The 19,333-nt window shown below is 41.9% G+C and overlaps 1 protein-coding gene and 1 pseudogene across 1 annotated transcript; both read right to left on the bottom strand.

Moving 5' to 3' along the window:
* Positions 1-1,953: 1,953 nt before the first annotated feature.
* LOC141250823 (uncharacterized) lies at positions 1,954-7,454 on the bottom strand (annotated as a pseudogene).
* An 8,237-nt stretch (positions 7,455-15,691) lies between these two features.
* Positions 15,692-19,329, bottom strand: LOC141250822 (uncharacterized; the record flags this gene model as incomplete). Its single annotated transcript, XM_073670105.1, has 8 exons — positions 15,692-15,748; positions 15,995-16,180; positions 16,257-16,417; positions 17,804-17,920; positions 17,991-18,156; positions 18,803-18,939; positions 19,027-19,208; positions 19,316-19,329. Coding segments are annotated over 8 exons (1,020 nt in total), but the record flags the coding sequence as incomplete, so codon positions are not given.
* Between the last annotated feature and the right edge of the window lie 4 nt (positions 19,330-19,333).

Raw genomic sequence — 19,333 nt, 5'->3', positions numbered from 1 at the left:
CGAGCTGAGAGAAAAGGCGGTCCTACGGCTCCGCTCCCTGCTGAGTCTGAGTATCCGACGGGCCAGCAGCCGCCGGGGGAGGAACCGGAACCTGAGGGGCCGCGGCACGGGCCGCCTCGAGTCGCGCTAGTGTGCGCTGGCAGGCAGAACTCAGGACCTGGATCCCCGTCGTGTCGTCCGGCGGGAGAAAGAAGGTGTGAGAAGGCCCGTAGACGAAGGCCCGGGGGAGACGGATGTAGGAGTCGCCCGTCTTCCCAAAAGGCCACAGGAACTGGTAGCCCTCGCGAAACCGGTACAGCATGTGGTTGTGGAGCAACCACGCCTCGTCGTACCGGATGCTCCCGCATAGGGGCGGATCATCACACTCAGCCGTATCAAGATGGTCCAGATCCGCCACACTCTCGACTAGGAGGGTGATCATACCCCCCATGGTGATCTTCCCAGTTGGGCGCTCTCGAGCCAAGGCGCACCGCCAAATGAAGAGGGTTGCCCAGTCCGGAGTCAGCTCACACTCCGGGGACATTGCCCATAGAAACTGAAGATCAGCGATAGACACCTTGTTGACCTCCCCCTGGCCACAGAAGCACATGGCGAGCACCTTGTGCGTGAGACAGATCGCGGGGTGGCTGATATAGTAATTGTACGTGTCCCTGTCTACCCCGAAGATCGTCCCTGTGATCGTCTGCCACCAAAGGACGGGGCGGTCCCGAACCGTGTCGGGACCCCAAGAAGGTGAAGGCTCCTTGGTGATCCCCAATGCGTCGCGGACCTCAGCCGCCGTCATCTCGTAGCGAACCCCCTTGTAGGTGAAAGCGATGCGCTCAAGAAGTCCCTCGGGGCATTGGAAAGTCAACGACGCCAAGAACTCGCGAGTCAGATTCTCGTGAGTCTTGGCGTAAAGGTGGACAAACCTCCTGAGACCACCATGAGCGAGAAACGCCTCCGTGAACTCATGCATGCCAAGTTTCTCAAGTGTCCAATGGTGGAAAAACTTGGTGGGCAAGACCTCCTTTCCACTCACAATCTTCACGTACTCAGTCGTGCAGGAGGCCGATCTCGAACGCTTCTGAGTTTTGCTCGTACTCGCCATGACCAAATCCAAACGCAACAACAAATCCAATACCACAAATCCTCAACCCAACACAAGTACAAACCTCCAAACAACCTCATAAACCAACTAGGCAACCTAGGTGGACACCACCAACAAAATTCGAAGCCAAAATACCGTAGAAAAATACCTCACAACGAAGAGCCAACCGTCTCAGAACGATTTCCGCGGGCGCGACAGGTGGGCCGCAGGCGCGGATGCGTCGAATTCGTCGGAGATCCCTCGAAAAACGCAGCAAGACTGGAGGAGGAAACCTCCTAAGCACTGGTCCGGTTGATCTAAGGTAGAATGAGGTTGATTTAAGGGATTTGGAGGGTCGAATTTGGGGATGGAGAAAGTTAGGGTTTGGGGAAAATTCTTGAAGTAGGGGATGAATTTGGGTGATTATGGTGAGGAAATGGAGTAGAGAGGAAGTGTGGATGGTGGATTTGAGTTGGGGATAGAGAAGGATGGGAGATTTGGGGTAGAGAGATGGGATTAGGGTGAGGTGTTGTTGTTGTTGTTCTTGAGAGGAGAAGGGAGAAAATGGTGTGAGGGAGAGAGTGAATGGCGGCCGCGGACTGAATTGGGAGTATAAGACGCGACTGCGGCAACCGCGGCAGGGGTACCGCGCCCGCGGAAAAGTTTTTGTTGGTCCCATTCTAGAAAAACATCAGGCGCGACCGCGACAGGTGGGCCGCGCCCGCGGAATACCTTCTGGTGGAATTCTTCCGTGGCCTTCATTCTTCAACCTCAACATAGATCTCCCTCCTTCTAGCTTCTTATTTCAACAAAAGACTACAAATACCGGGTTGCCTCCCGACCAGCGCCTTAGTTAACGTCGTGGCACGACGTGGTCCGGAATTCTAGATGTCGGACCCGGGCACCTTGAGAGCCAATTCTTCAACTACCGCATCAGAAAAGTTCTCATGGTAAGGTTTCAACCTTTGACCATTTACCTTGAACACATTGTGCTTGTCCGTGTCGTAAAGCTCCACCGCTCCATGGGGAAAGACACGGGCCACCACATAAGGACCATTCCACCGAGAGCGTAACTTTCCCGGAAAAAGTTGAAGGCGAGAATTGTAAAGAAGGACCTTATCTCCAGCCTTGAAGTCCTTTCTCAACACGTTCTTATCATGCCATGCCTTCGTCTTCTCTTTGTAAATAACAGCATTCTCATACGCTTCTCTTCGAATTTCTTCTAGCTCATGAATTTGGAGCGCCCGGAACTCTCCCACTTCATTCATCTCCATGTTGCACTTCCGGACCGCCCACCAAGCCTTGTGCTCGAGCTCAACGGGAAGGTGACACCCCTTTCCAAAAACCAACCGGTAGGGAGACATGCCAATGGATGTCTTGTAGGCGGTACGGTATGCCCATAAAGCATCATCAAGACGGAGACTCCAATCTTTCCTATTAGGGCCCCCGTCCTCTCAAGAATCCCCTTGATTTGCCTATTAGACACTTCGGCCTGCCCATTGCTTTGCGGATGATAGGCGGTAGAAACTCTATGGGTGACACCGTATTTCTTGAGAAGGGCGATCACCGTCCTATTCACGAAATGAGTTCCTCTATTGATCACGAGAGCCTTCGGGATCCCAAACCGAGAGAAGATGTTCTCCTTCAAAAAACTAGACATCACTTTCGAGTCATCAGTCCTGGTGGCCTTTGCTTCCACCCACTTGGAAACATAGTCCACCGCAAGCAAGATATATATATTCCCAAGAGAGTTAGGAAAAGGTCCCATGAAATCGATCCCCCAAACATCAAAAATCTCGCAAAGATTAATGGTGTTTGCGACATCTCATTTCTACGGGAGATTTTCCCGACTCTCTGACACCGGTCACAAGCTTTTCAAAATGCGTAAGCGTCTCGAAAGATGTGCGGCCAATAAAAACCGGTATCCAATACCTTTCGAGCCGTCTTATTTGGTCCAAAATGACCCCCGCATGCATAAGAATGACAAAAGGAGAGAACCGACTGTACCTCATTATCTGGGAGACACCTTCGGATAACCTTATCAACACAATGCTTCCAAAGGTATGGATCATCCCACACGTAATACTTGGCCTCACTCTTGATCTTGTCTTTTTGCGCTTTGGTGATGTTGGGAGGAAACTCTTCTCGCACCAAGTAATTGACCAAGTGGGCATACCACGGCTTGAGGGAGCGGAGGGAGAGCAGCTCAGGGTCGGATCCGCGACCGCGGCAGGTCGACCGCGCCCGCGATTTTCTCTCTGGTGAAGCATGTCGGGAAAACTCCGAAGATTCGCGACCGCGGCAGGTGGACCGCGGGGCGTAGAGAGATTCGTCCGGGAAATCGCCAAGTGGTCGCAACGTTAACTCTTCATGCTCACGGACGATCCGACTAAGATGGTCGGCCACCGAGTTCTCAACCCCCTTCTTGTCTCTTATCTCGACATCGAACTCGCTCAAGAGCAAAATCCACCGAATGAGTCTTGGCTTGGAATCTTTCTTCGTCATTAGGTAACGAAGCGTTGCGTGGTCGGTGTGAATGATCACCTTCGTGCCCAAAAGGTATTGGCGAAATTTATCAAGGGCGAACACCACGGCGAGGAGCTCTTTCTCGGTAGTCGAGTAATTTCTTTGGGCCCCATTCAATGTCATGGAAGCATAGTAGATCACATGCATAGCTCCTCCAATTTTCTGACCAAGAACCGCCCCTACCGCATAATCACTAGCGTCACACATGATCTCAAACGGAAGAGACCACTAGGGCGCTTTGATGATGGGCGCTTCGGTGAGGTGGGCTTTGAGAGTGTCGAAGGCTCCTTTACACTTATCATTGAACACGAACGCCACTTCCTTCTTTAACAACTCGCACAAGGGGGAGGAAATCTTGGAGAAATCCTTGATGAACCGACGGTAAAAACCTGCATGGCCTAAGAAGGAACGCACTTCACGAACATTAGTAGGATAAGGCAAGGACTGAATCACATCAATCTTTGCCTTATCGACCTCGATACCCTTGGACGATACTATATGACCTAGCACAATACCATGATCAACCATGAAATGACACTTTTCCGAGTTCAAGACCAAATTGGTCTCAACACATCGTTCAAGCACGAGTGTCAATTGGTGAAGGCAAGAGTCAAAACTATCCCCATGTACCGTGAAATCATCCATAAAAACCTCGATAAAGTGCTCAATGTATTCGGAGAAAATACTTACCATACATCGTTGAAACGTCCCGGGTGCGTTACATAACCCGAATGACATCCGGCGGTATGCAAAAGCACCAAATGGGCAAGTAAACGTCGTCTTCTCTTGATCTTCCGGAACTATGGCTACTTGAAAGTAGCCCGAGTATCCATCAAGGAAACAATAGTAAGGCCGTCCGGCAAGCCTCTCGAGCATTTGGTCAATGAAGGGCAAGGGGAAGTGGTCCTTTCGAGTCACCGCGTTCAACTTGCGGTAGTCGATACAAACCCTCCACCCTTTTTGTTCTCGTGTAGGAACCATCTCACCTTTGTCGTTTTCTACCAAGGTGATCCCTCCTTTCTTCGCGACGACTTGTGTAGGGCTAACCCACTTGCTATCCGAGATAGGGAAGATCATATCCGCTTGGAGGAGCTTCAACACCTCCTTCTTCACTACCTCCATCATGGGTGGATTGAGTCGCCGCTGAGGTTGTCTACTAGGCTTGGCTCCGTCTTCTAGGAGAATCCGGTGCATAAAAGTAGAAGGGCTTATTCCCTTGATATCGGCTATAGTCCATCCGAGAGCCGTCACATTCTTCTTGAGCACCTCCACCAACTTCGCCTCTTGAACCCCCATAAGTGTGCTAGAAATGATGACCGGGAGGGTGTCGTTCTCGCCTAGGAAGGCATACTTCAAATGCTCCGGAAGTTGTTGTAGCTCAATCACCGGTGCCTGCACTATAGAAGGAAGAGGTATTTCGGCCTCGGGGATTAGTAACATGGGCCCACCGGCCAAAAATGGCTCTTTCGAGTCCAAGTGAGCTAAAACTTCACGCATGTCGGAAGACATAGTGAGGTCTAGCTGCGATGAATCAACTAAGCTATTCTCTAACGCGGATTGTAGCTCATCCAAACCATATACATCAAACGTATCTTGCACAATTGGATCAATCACGTCGATAGAGAATAAAGAGTTATCATCACTAGGGTGTTTCATAGCATCATAAATGTTATAGCTCACAACATCCCTATCAAACTCAAAAGTAAGTGAACCACTTGCTAAGTCAATTCTAGTGTTGGCCGTTTTCATAAACGGCCGCCCAAGTAAGATAAGTGAGTCCTTAGCCTCTTGTGCCATGTCTAGGACAAAGAAATATGCGGGAAAAATGAGGTTATCAACCATAACCAATACATCCTCAACTATCCCTTTCGGGTAAATCGAAGATCTATCGGCCAATTGAATCACAATTCCCGTTTCATTCAAAGGTCCTAGGCCGAGCAACTTATACAAAGAATAAGGCAAAACATTAATAGAAGCACCTAGATCTAGCATGGCACTATCTATCTTAGTCTCACCAATAGTGCAAGGAATGCTTACCATACCCGGATCGCTACACTTCTTGGCCACCTTTTGTTGGAACATCGCGGAGACGCCTTTGCTCACTTGCACCTTTTGTTTCCCCTTAAGCTTTTGCTTTCGTTTGATCGTGCAAAGCTCCTTTAAGAACTTAGCGTACCGGGGCATGCTCTTGATTAGCTTGAGCAAGGAAATATTGACTTCGCACTTGCTAAATGTCTCGAAGAGCTCTTTGTCATCGACGGGCCTTCGAGTGTCCTTAAGGGCTTCCGGAAAAGGTGCGGGAGGCTTTTCGGCCTGGAGAGGAGGGAAATTGGGACGTACGTAGTTCTCTTGGCGAAGACGGAAGTCCCCTCGATCTTCATAGTACTCCTCCTCCACCTTCTTTGCTTCAATGTATGTTACCTCAGAGGCTAATCCGCGCCCGCGGTCAGGTGTCCGCGCCCGCGGATGATCAGAATTCTCGGACTCTCTTACAGCAGCTGAGCCGCGACCGCGGTCAGGGGACCGCGCCCGCCGAAATGTTTCTGTGGCCTCTTCTTCGTGTTCTCCCGATTCAGCTATGGGGGCATCTCCACACACCTTACCATTTCGTAAATTAATATCACTTACATTAGCCCTTGGATTCGCCACCGTTTGAGATGGCAAACTCTTGGAATGTTGTTGATTCAATTGAGAAATCGCGTCGGCAAGTTGGCTAAGTTAACTTCTCAATGCTCTTTATGCTAGACTCCGTTTTTTGAATATGAGAGGTGAAGTGAGTGGTCAAGGAATTCAGCATATCCTCGGTAGATGGCTTAGGAGGTCCGTAGCCCGGTGGTTTGTTGGGTTGATAAGGAGCCCTGTATTGGTGGTTCGATTGAGCTTGAGATCGGAAATTGTTTTGTGCCCCAGCTGGATCACCATATCGGAACCCTGGATGATCGTTCCACCTCTGATTATAGTTATGGCCTTGGTTATCGAAACGAGGTCTAGGAGGCCCATACCCCCCCCCCACGGCATTGACGTCAGCGGTGGTAGTGTCATGGAGTTGTGGACACATATCCGTGGGGTGGGTTTCATCGGTGCAAACCCCACAAGCCCGCGCCGGCGGGTCATTGGTCCTAGTCAAAGCCAATGTCTCGATCATGCTCTTGAGCTCGGCCAAAGTATTGCTCATATCGGTTGCACTAGAGTTCGCATCATGAACTCCCTTTCTTGAATAGGTCCGACCAAAGCTTCTTGTGCCATCGGCTATATCATGGATCCGGCTCATGGCTATGTCGGGCGTCAAGTTCAAGACGCTACCATTGCAAGCGGCATCTATGATCCTCCTCTCTTGATCTAGTAACCCATTGTAGAGGTGGATTACTAACTCCTTCTCGTCGAACCCATGGAACGGGCAACTTGCGCACAACCTCATGAAACGCTCACAATAGTTATAGAGCGTCTCATCATCCGCTTGCTCAACATTGGAGATGGATCTCTTCAAGGCGGTAGACTTCCTAGCGGGGAAGTACTTGTCGAGGAAGGCCTTATATAGCTTAGGCCAAGTGTCAATGGATCCCACCGGAAGGTGGTAGTACCAATTTCTTGCGGTGTCCTTCAAGGTGAAACCAAAGGCCCGAATCTTGAATTGCTCCTCCGTGACATTTGCCAGCTTGCTACACATGCATATGTCGTGGAATTCTCCCAAATGCATGATGGGATCTTCTCCGGCTAAACCATGGAACTTCGGGAGGAGGTTGATGACACCGGACTTAAGCTCAAAGGACACACCGGCATCTAATGGTGGTACGACGACCGCCAAAGGTTGTTGAGCAAGGTTGGGAGCCGTAAGCTCTCGTAGCGTACGAGCGGCCATGTTCTCCACAACAAGATTCTCTAGGGCTTGCCTCAAGTTCCGTAAATGCGTCCGCTCGATTTCTGAATCAAAATCAAGAAGAGGTGAATTAGTGGAACGGGTGTGGACCATCAATGGGGTCCACACCAAGAGTAATCACATAAAAAAAACTTAATCAAAAAGAACCATTGCTTCCCCAGCAACGGCGCCAAATTTGACAAAGGCTAAAGTCGCCTTGCCTCATCAAAATAATAAATCCAAACTCCCACTAGAGTATAATGGTAGTAAGGGTCGTACCCAAGGGAGCAAGATTTTTGTTTAAGGTTTTTTATGTGATTAAGAAGTAACCAAAGGGGGGGTTAAAATGGTTTTGTGACGAAAACAACGATAAAACACACAAACGTTGAGAGAAGTATTAAGATTAAAGCGGTTCACTTATCCATTCTAGCAACTTGACTAGGTCGGTGGATCATAGAATCTTAACACCCAATGTTCAAATCAAATCAAAGCAAAATGTCCCACTCTTTGTTCATAATTAGCAACTAGTCCAAATAGTCCTAGAGGCCCTAATCATGCTACAACCACGGAAATACCTAGATTTAATAGCATAATTGCATAAAGCACAAAGATAAGTAGGTTCATGCAATACCATTGACAAATAGTCGGTACTTGACATGAATCTAAGATCTCTACCCTAAAATCAATCACAAATAGTTCATGAGAAAAGGGCTTGCTACAAAAGGTTTAGACTCTTCAAATAGAATTATCTAAGCCTAGCAAATTGTAAAACATCAATAAACCTAGTTGATCATTCTAGATAAATCAATATAAAATAATCATGAGTTTAAGCGCAAGAGATCTAAGAACAATTTCTAAGAAAGATAAGAACAAAGGGACAAGAAGCTTACCACAATAACCCAAGTCAAGCGCTTAGAATTTCAAAGTGAACTCAAGAGGGCTTAGTTCTCCATTACTTCTTAGCAAAAACAAAGTACAAATGAGAGAGTTTTCTTGAGATTACAAATTGAGAAAATTGGATAATAGAATATCAACCTAAGAACCTCTTAAAAACCTCCTCCCTAAAATGGAGTTTTCTAAACTCCCCCTTTGACCCATTAAGAGCTAGGAGTTACATAAAAATGGTCCAAGTACTAATTTACTCCAAATTGACTATCTAGAGAAAAAGAGTTACAAAAGATGGTCAAAAGGGGATATTCCATCCGGGAGAGTCGTGGGCGCGGCAGGGAGCCGCGACCGCGGACAGGTCCTGAGCACATGTGACCGGCACGGTGAGAACCGCGACCGCGGCCGACTGGCCGCACCCGCGGTTTTGCCTCTGTAAGTGTGTTTTCCCTCGGCTTCTAGCGTACTTTGACAACTTCGCTTCCGTCGCCTAGTAAGCTTCATTATGTTGCCCAAGTGAGTGAAAACGCCCCTTTTGCCGTCTTAGGTGCTCCTTTGGCGCCATCAAGATTGCGCCTATCAATAGATAAAGAAGCCCATTACTTAAAAAACACCGTACATGCATGCATTCAAATGTAGAGATCAAAAGTTTTGATTTCCTTTTTGTTAATCTATGATCAGGACTAGAACGTAAAATCATTAGTTTAGATGTTGTGTTTGTTTAGTTTACATTGATGAGTTGATTTAGGATATTTTTATCTATTTTTTTACTTTTCTTAATAGTTGTATATTGAGTAACTGGATATTCTTAATAAAGGGACCCCTTTTTACAGGCGGCCTCGTTCTATTACTAATGGGCAAAGGGGTGAGGGGATAACACCCCTACCACCCAAGCAACACAGCTTTGACAACACGATATTTTTTTTAAATGCATTGAGTGTTTGGAGTGTTAAATTAAATATAATGAAAATTTTTATTGAAGTCGTATGTCATTTTTATGGTATATGTATGTAGTTGATAGGTGGTATTGGATACATATTTCTTAACAATTGTCATTATCAAACCTATAAGTCTGTTGGGGCGATTTTGTCTTTTATCTTTTTGTATCTTTAAGGAGTAAGCATAGTGGGTATATGTACCATGTAACCTACTATTGGCAAATCAATTAGAACTAGAATATATTCCTTTCTCCTCTTGTCTCCTTTGCAGCTTTTGCTCACGCCTTTAGTAGCGGTTTTGCTTTCTTCCGTCACATAATCTCATGGTATCAGAGTCATAGGATTCGATTCCATTTTCTTCCTTTCACTTTTCTGGTTCTTTCGTTCATTGAACCCTTTCCCAAAAATTTCTTTAACACAAACCTATATTCCCTTTTTCCTTTTTCTAAACACAAAACCAGCCAAAACATGCCAGACAAGAAACTCATGCTTCTTCGAACACCAACTATAATGACCCCGGTTATATCTGCATTTTAGTGATCACCGAGCATATCCCTGGCGGCACTAATCTTTGATGGAGAAAACTATGGATAATGGAGGGTCTCTATGTTCACAACCTTGTCTATCAAAAACAAGTTAGAATTCATAGATGCCTCCCTAGAGAAACTCAAGATTAAGGATGCTACCCTTGGAAGATGGATACGATACAACAACAACATGCTGAAGTCCTGGATAACCAATAGCCTGAGTGTAGAGATACGTCCAAGTGTTACATACACGGAGATTGCGGAGCAGGTCTAGGATGAGCTCAAAGACCGCTTTGGACAGAGGAGTGGTAATCAAATATTCTCTGACAAGAAAGAGTTGAACTCTCTCACCCAAGGTTCCAACTCTATGTCAACAAATTATACACACATGAAGAGCTTCTGGGATGAAATAGGGGACCTCAAGCAAGCTCCATGTTGCTCTTGTGAAGGGAATAAGGACTTCATTCAGAACAAAGAAGAGGACAAATTGCTCCAATTTTTATGGGCTTGAACTAGACCTGGTAATCGGGTTGGTCATGTCGGGTTCAGGTTAGAGAGTTTCGGATGCCGGTGCTTTTGCATCAGGTTATTTGAGGTTGACCTTTGCCAGTTCATAACAGGTCGAGTTATAACGGGTTCAATGCCAGGTCGGGTCGGGTCAACAGGTCGGTTGATGTAGAATTTTTTACTTTTTTGTAATTTTTTCTTTAACAAAAATAAATATAACTATTTATTTAATAAAAATAAAAAAATATATTTTTTACTTAATTTCGTATTTTTTATGCTTATATTTTTGACCCAACAAGTCGGGTCATGACCCACAGGATCGGGTCATACTTTGATTTAAGAATTTCTCGGTTTATAAGGTCGGGTCAAAACAGATTTCATGTAAAAACAAGTCGGTTTGTATAACCAAGAAATAGGTTGGGTTGGGTTTGCGGGTCGGTCGATTTTGTCAAGTCTAGCTTGAACGAGTCATACAAATCTGCGAGGGGCTCGCTTTTGATGATGACTCCCACTCCAAGCATCCATCAAGCCTACTCACTTGTTCTCCGGGAAGAGAAACCGAGAGAGATACAAGCCACATCACAAATCAACGATGAATTGGCCTCCCTTCATGTCGGAGCAAAGTTTGGAGATGGACAAGGCCAACAATCCAACAAGTCTCGCTCAGATTTTGGGAAGGGCGAGAGCAAGGCCATGTTTGCACAAAGTGCAAAATAAAACAATCATATTGTAGACTGATGCTATTTCTTGATAGGATGTCCACCTAACTACAAAGAAGGAAAAGGTCCAATTCTCACAAACCGACTTACTTCGATCACTTTGCCGACTCAGTCCAGTCTTTTTCTTCCTTTAAAATCGAATAGATCACCAAGCTTCTACCTCTCTTGGAAACCAAAGATCCCAAGAAAGGGAAAGAACCCATTCATGACGACTTCGTCGGATTTGCATGTACTTCCTTGGTATCCAAACTCTTTAATAGAAAGAACTAGATTACAAATAGTGGGGCGAGTTTCCATATGTGCTATGATCTGAGTCTATTTGAGAGCACCGGGAATTTGTCCAAACCTTTGAAATTATCTTGCCAAATGGACAAGTTCTCCATGTTACTGTGGGTGGCCCAGTTTTGTTGTTTCCAACACTGTTGCTCAATGATGCTCTATACGTTCCATGCTTTCATTGCAACCTGGTCTCTGTTGGGAAGATAATTAGAGACTCGCAGTGTAATGTGGTTTTCACACCGTCTGGGTGCTCATTGCAGACTCCTTCCATGACGGGGAGATTGTAGATTGGGGAGGTCGACAAGGATCTCTCTACTTTCTCGATTATGTTGGGAGGCACAACAGCAGAACAGTGAGAAGAATAATATGTCACCTATGTGTGTCTCCCTCCATGTCGATGCCTCTATTTGGCATGAGAGATTGGGGCACCTACCTTTCTACAAGCTTTCCTACTTAAAATTTGCTTCTGTTACAAATAAAGACGAGCTTTCACCTTACATTGTTTGTGCGACAGGAAAACTCGAATCAAATTCCCTCTTAGCAGCATCAATACTACCTAACATGGTTATTAAAATCTAGATCCAGATCTTAAAAACTTAAAATTTTATGATTCAAGATAAGTCTTTGATCCACATATATCATTAAAATATATGTATGTCAAAATCTAACTTTGTATCTTATAAAATCTCATATATCAATAGGATCTTACCATTTTACGGTTCGCATGCGATCCTAACATCAAAATTTTCCAGGACATGAATGTATAATTTAGAGCTTAATTATTACGTTTCTTCTGAGGGCATAAGTTAGAAGTCTTGTAGTAGAAAGTTGTAGTTATATATGGTAATTTAGACTTTGTTATTTTGTTGTGATGAGTTAATTAATTTTCTTTCTATTTACTTTCTTTATTAAGCAATCATATCATTTTCCCTTAGGACACATGTTATAAAACCGTAGTTATTATATATTTCCATCTTTATCACAATTATGATTTTCTTATATGTGCATCACTCATGATCTCAATCTTAAAACCTAATGTTTTATTGATATATGTGATAAAGACCTGATCAACTCTTATGGAGGATGTCTTATATGCTTCAAGTCTAATTTATAAATACCCTAAAATAGTCTTCTTCTTTTCACAATTTATTATACATGACGTGAGATTCATGAGAAATTAGATCTTTAAACCATTAGTTACAATTATATACATATATATGTGAAAGTTTAAAGTTTTGTTAGTTTTTCTATGCAATGTTTAAAATTCAATATTAAATAATTTTTTATTACGCTTTAAAATCTTACTATCCTAAAATCCCGATTTAATAACGTTGCTACCTAACCATTCTAGATGTTGCACTTAGAATTGTGGGGCCCTTATCATGTTGCCACTGCCAATGGGCATCGATATTTTCTCATCATCGTTGACGGCTTTACCTGGACAACTTGGATGCATTTTCTATCAACAAAAAGCAATGCGTTCGGTTTTTTTAAGAGTTTCCGATAATGATGAGCATCGGTCCGAACCAGACCGGACCAGAGACCGAAATGTCAAAATGTATGGACCAAAGACCGGACAAAATATCGTCCCGGTCTCGATCTAGTCCGGTCCACGTTTGGACCGACTTGGACCAAATTTCATTTTTTTAAATACATAAAAAAAAAATTATCTATTTTTATAATATATTATAAATACAAGTTTATATCAATACAATTTATTTTAAGATATTAAAAAATTAATAACTTATATATTACCTTGTATAATTAATATATAATTTATTTTTTTTTTAAATATCAGTCCGGACAGGACCGGTCCTGAATTACGAAAATCTTGGACCCAAGACCAGACCGAATCACGTCGTTTCGGTCTGGGTCGGTTCGGCCCATTTTTTTGGTCCAGACCGATTTCTACTCATCCCTAATTTCTTGTCTATGGTCTCTCTAGGCTTTAACAGAGAAGTTCAATTAGTCCGGTCCAATGATGCCCTTGAGCTTGACACCAATCGGGACACCTCACTTTATTTCAGCTCTCATGGGAAAAACACAAAACCTTATGTGTTCCCACACCCCAACAAAATGGGATGGTGGAGCGCGAGTATCCTCATACTCTTGAAGTTGTCAGAGCACTTATGTTCCACATTAAGATGTCAATCAGATTTTTTGGACGAGGTAGTCCTCCTACGCTTACATCATCAATAGAGCTCCATTGAAACTCCTAAAAAATCAGACTCCTTATGAAGTTCTTCTCCCATAGAAACCCTTTTCTATGAACACATGAAGGTCTTTGGCAAGTTATGCTTTGCTTTAACTCTAAAAACGACACGGGAGACAAGTTCCAAGCTAGAGTTGATCCTTGTGTATTCTTGGGATAACCACATGGTAAGAAAGCCTACAAGCTCTACAATCTACACGCTAAGAAGATCTTAACCTCATGAGATGGCTCCTTTCGATAATATTAGATGAATTTTTTTGTCCATCTAGATGAAATTAACTAGATGAATAAAAATTAGATGAAAGATAGATGAAACGCATGGTACATGAAATTTTAGATAGATGAAATTGATGAGATAAAAAAAGGTGTTCGGTAAATGGAGTAGATGAATTATATGAAGAATGATGTATAATTACCAATAAGGGCTTATGAAACATGTGCAAATCACTTTTGGGCATAAAGCAAGGGCAAATCAGGAAGCAAAATTTAAGGAGTAGATGAATTTTACCTTTCTTCTCCAACCCCTTGGATGAAAGAATTTGCATTCATCTACATGGAAAATTAGAGGGGTAGATGAAAATGTATCTGACAACATGGAGATGAATTTTTGGGGCAAAATATGCGTTTGGCAAAGGGGTAGATGAAAGACTAGAAAAATTGGGCCATTTCATCTTATTTCATCCCACTCGTCTAGATGAATGAGCTGAAATGAACGGACCCGCTATCTGTCGTGAGAAAATACTGCAGCAGATCCTAGTTCATATTTTGTGCTTCCCCCTTCATCAACTTCATCTCCCAATTATGATCTTTAAGACGAAGTTGATGATATCAATCCAATACCTTATGCCCCATTGCCACAAAGCGCGAGTGCTCCCATAACTCTTCCCCTGCATATCTGAACGATTACGTTTGCTTTCTTGCACGGGGATTTGGACGAGGTTGTATATATGAAGGTACCCCCACGACTGCAAACAAAACCCTCCAAAGTGTATGTCTTCTTCGCAAATCTTTATACGACTTAAAACAAGTTCCCCGACAATGGTATGCAAAGTTGTCAAGTTCACTTCATTGTAAAGGGTTTGTTCAATCATATGGGGATTACTCTTTGTTCATCAAACGAACGGCTTCATCTATCACCTCCGTGGTCATATACATGGACGATATCCTTCTTACTGGAGATCGCTTGGTTGAACTCAACAATGTCAAATCATTTCTCAATGATTTCTTTCACATCAAGGATCTTGGAGATTTTCACTTCTTCTAAAGATGGAATTCATCCGAACAGAACAAGGGTTGTTCATGAGTCAACACAAATTCATTTGTGAAATGTTGCGCAAATTGTCAGTGGATACTTGCCATTCTTCTGTTGGGCCACTCGATCTACACCTGGAAATTGTCTCCAGATGACAGTGTACCCTTTCTCGCTCCAACCACATATAGGTGCCTAATTGAGAAATTGAACTTTTTTACTCATACTAGATAGGATTCGGCCTTTCCAGTTCCATTTCTCAATCAATACAAACAACTACTCCGAGCATGTCATTATCAGGATGCAATGCATGTCCTTTCCTATGTCCAGAGTACAAAGCATAAGGCATTGTTGCTCAACAATTCTCCAAACCACTCACTTCTCGCCTATTGTAATGGCGACTAGGCAACATGTCCGCACACTCGTCGGTCTATTAGTGGGTATGTGATCTTCCTTAGTGATGCATTAGTTTCTTGGAAATCAAAGAAGCAACAAAGTGTGTCATTGTCCTCTGTTGAGGCTGAGTATCGGTCCCTTCGGCGCGTATGTGCCGAACTTGCTTGGCTTAGCCGTTTGCACTCTGATTTTGGTATTCATGAAATCACCCTATTCACGTTGCAAAGAACCCAGTCTTCCATGAACAAACCAAGCACATCGAGCTCGATTGTAACTTTGCTCGCGTGAATCTTCTTGAAGACCTGATCTCACTATCCCACCTAGCTCTCAAATACAAATGTTACTACCCAAGACGGGGATGAAGGATCACCCTCGTCTCGTAGGTGGTAGTAGATACATGTTTCTTAACAGATTCATTATAAAACTTGTAAGCCTGTTGGGCCTATTTTTGTCTTTTCTGTATCCTTGATGAGCAAGCATAATGGTATAATTGTTGGCAAATCAATCAAAACTTGAATAAGCTTTTGCTCATGCCTTTAATGGCGGTTGTACTTTCTTCCACGGCATAATCTCACATGTTGAGTTCTATTGATTGATGTATATAAAGAGGAAATGAATAAGAAAAGCAGACTATTACTGATCATCATCATCAACAGAATTGTGGTATAAACTTATCCTACCACAGTATCAAGTAGCATTGCTGTAAGATCCCTTCACCAAGAAGTAGCAAATGCAATCAGTTCCTGCAGTTGAAGAAACTGGAGTACCATTTTATTACTCAAAAATCAAACTCTCAGTTTGAATAAACGATAGACCAGAATCAGGTCAAACATCAGGCATCCAATCAAGCATTTGACCTGCAAACATGGGGATGATTTCACCAGATGCATACGAATACGAGTCAGGGACTTTAAATGGGCTCTTAATCAGTTCAATCTTGGACGTGTTTCTGGGCAGCCCATAAAAATCCGGCCCATTAAAGCTTGTAAACGCCTCTAACTTGTCAATGGCACCTGCCTGCTTAAACAAACACACCCTTTGTGTGTCACTCAATGAAGGATCAAACTATACGTATAGATGATGGAGAAGTTACCTCTTCAAAAACTTTGGCGTAGAGAGAAAGGGCAACAGGGGCACTGTAAATCCCTGCACAACCGCATGGACATTCCTTTCGTCTTTTCTCATGAGGAGCGCTATCCGTTCCAAGAAAATACTTTTTACTTCCACTCGTTACAGCAGAAACAAGAGCTTTTCCTGCATCATAAATGTACTCACAAAGTGTTATGTGAATAATGGATATGATTTAAAACCTTTAAGACAAGTAATACATTTTCGCTTGTCGATGATTTAATAGATTTAGGTGGTCTGTTCGGTTTGACAATGCTGTTAGATGTTGGTGTTGTTGTTGTTGCTGGTACTTTTATTTAATACATGCTTATTGTCTAGAAATTGAAAATGGGGGTACGTGTGAAATGGTAAAAGAAAAATAAAAAAGAAGTACTTCTAATATTTTAAAAGCATCATTTTATTGCTTCAGTTTTGTAGAAAAATAAGTACTTCGAAGTACTTTTAAAAAAATTTGGTTTGAACGAACTGAACAAGTCAAATTAGTGCTTATTTTCTGGAAAAAAAAATAAGTACTTAGAAGTACTTTTTATGACGAAACGATACCCTTAACTGATTACTTTATTCAGGATATTTTTCGCTATTGATTCATGGTCAGGTCTAACTAATAATATTACTTTCACTGAAAAAGACCTCTAAATTTTTAGGCGATAAAATGATGAATTTGTTCATTCTCTTACTACGTCAGCACCGAAAATGAATATTTTCTACTAATTTATAGTCTACATAATAACGTTATAGGTATTTTTGCAAAAATAATACTCTAAAAAAATTCCCGCCTACGCCAGGAATACATTTTTTTAAAATATATTGTTTTGTATCTTTTATGCTAAATTTTATTCGATAATTTAATAAATTTCGTATAATTTGATGATTTTATTCATTTCTTGTTGTGTCATTTCCTACTAATTTATGGTCTAAATAATAGTACTCTAGGTATTTTCACTAACAAAAGACCTCTATTTTCTTCGGGTGATAAAACTAATGAATTTGTTCATTTTGTTATTGCGATTGTCATCGAAAATGAAACATTTCCACTAATTTATGGTCTACCTAATAATAATATTACATTTATTTTCGCTAAAATAATACCCTAAAAAAATTCCCGGCATACACTTTTTCCCACGGCAACTTTTAGCTCCCAATGGGTCCAAACTTAGGGTTTGTTTGTTTGAAAGCTATTACCGATTATAATGGCATTATTTCAAATAAAGGCTTTTAAGACATTAGGAAATGTGTCAAAATAAAAGAATTCAAAACTATTATGATACCATTATAACTTGCTTTCAGCAAACACCATTATCTACAACAATGGACATACAAATATCCATATTGTTAAAACTTTTAATTAAGAAACATTTTATTATTGTTAAATGATTTAGTTTGTCAATTAAGGAAGCATATAAATATCATAGAAACGAAAACCCCATTATCACTAATGGAGCCAAACAGACCCTTAATCAAGATACGGCGAACACAAATGGAAAGGGTAAAAGAGATGATAAGGAAACGTACTGTGAGTTTCTCTTTTGAGCACAGGAAGACAATAATTATGTGGCTGCAATCCACCTTGAAAAAGGGAGTTTCTATTAAGTAGGAGATGTTGCGGTGTGACAGTAGCAGCAACAGAACCTGAAATGATCAGAGATGTGTTAGTAAGCTCAATTCAACTAACAAAAAGAAGAAAAACTGAGATTTTAACCTGGATTGCAAGACTCGACGAACTGTACAGCATCTGCAGTAGTAATGTGTTCCATCACAATTTTCAGCTGTGGCAATCTCTCTACTAGAGGTTTTAGGATTGTGTCAATATAAACCTTTTCACGGTCAAATACATCGACATTGGGATCTGTGACTTCGCCATGTACCTGCGAATTGAATAAGTGGATAAAAATGTTAGAAACGTAGTCAGGCTTCATCTTGTTCTGAAGATAAAATGATAATAAAAATCTTGATATAGTTGATACACTTTTCTTGTATGGTGTCATTATTATATAATTTATAAAATGAACCAAAAAGTAAATATTTTTATTTATACATTCTTGAAAATACAACAATTTAATTCGGAACACATTATATAGTTCTACCAAAAAATGGTAAGTAAAATAAAAAAATATTTATTCGTATGCCTTTTTATTTTTTAAGTGTTGTTTATAAACAAATTAAAGATTATTATATGATATTCATATACATATGTATGTATTCATACTTTCTATAAGGTCATTTTTCTATTAGAAATAAGGGAATAGCATTTAAACAGATAATCTAGCTTGTAAAACATATATGGAAATAATGTATAGGATACACAGCACTGAATAGAGAAAATGCAATTAAGATAAACAAACAAGGTAATAAAGTAAATATGAAAATAAAAATGATGATGTGGCCTATCTATGAATGACACGTAGGAAAGATAAGACCGGCTTTAGTAATAGTTGTTGATTGATGATTGATATTCAAAAGTCCACAAAATAAACTTGATAGCTTAGACAAAAAGTATTGATGCTGAATTACCAGAAGAGGAATATTTTGCTCAACCATCTCTTGCAGAACAGGGAAACATTTCCCAAGTAGGTCTGTAACACCATCCTGAGAATTGGTTGTAGCACCCGCAGGGTACAATTTAACCGCATAAACCACTCCACTTTTCCCTGTTTCATCAACCAAAATAAATGAGAAAGACAAAAATCAACACCTCACAAGTCATAACAAGAAAAGAACCAATATATTTTACTTACTAGCAAGTTTGATCTCTTCAGGGCTTGTATTATCTGTTAAATACAGTGTCATAAGGGGAGTAAACTCAGAATTTTCGGGCAATGCATTTAATATTAAATCTCTGTAAGCAAGAGCTGCTGCCGTGGTTGTGACTGGTGGTCTTAGATTGGGCATCACAATTGCTCTTCCAAAATGCTTAGCACTGAGTGGAGAAATGTCAAACACATAATGTAGATTGTTTATTGTGGAATAACCTTAACTATAATAGATATTTAAAACAACAGAAATACTTTTACTAATCTATAATACCTGTGAGGAGCAACTGCT

The sequence above is a fragment of the Phyllobates terribilis genome, unplaced genomic scaffold (genome assembly GCF_046119375.1).
Source record: "Phyllobates terribilis strain yellow unplaced genomic scaffold, ASM4611937v1 Scaffold_6192__1_contigs__length_46233, whole genome shotgun sequence".
In the NCBI taxonomy this organism is placed as follows: domain Eukaryota; kingdom Metazoa; phylum Chordata; class Amphibia; order Anura; family Dendrobatidae; genus Phyllobates; species Phyllobates terribilis.
The sequence above is the reverse complement of the archived record's forward strand: the minus strand, read 5'-3'. Positions and strand labels throughout refer to the sequence as shown.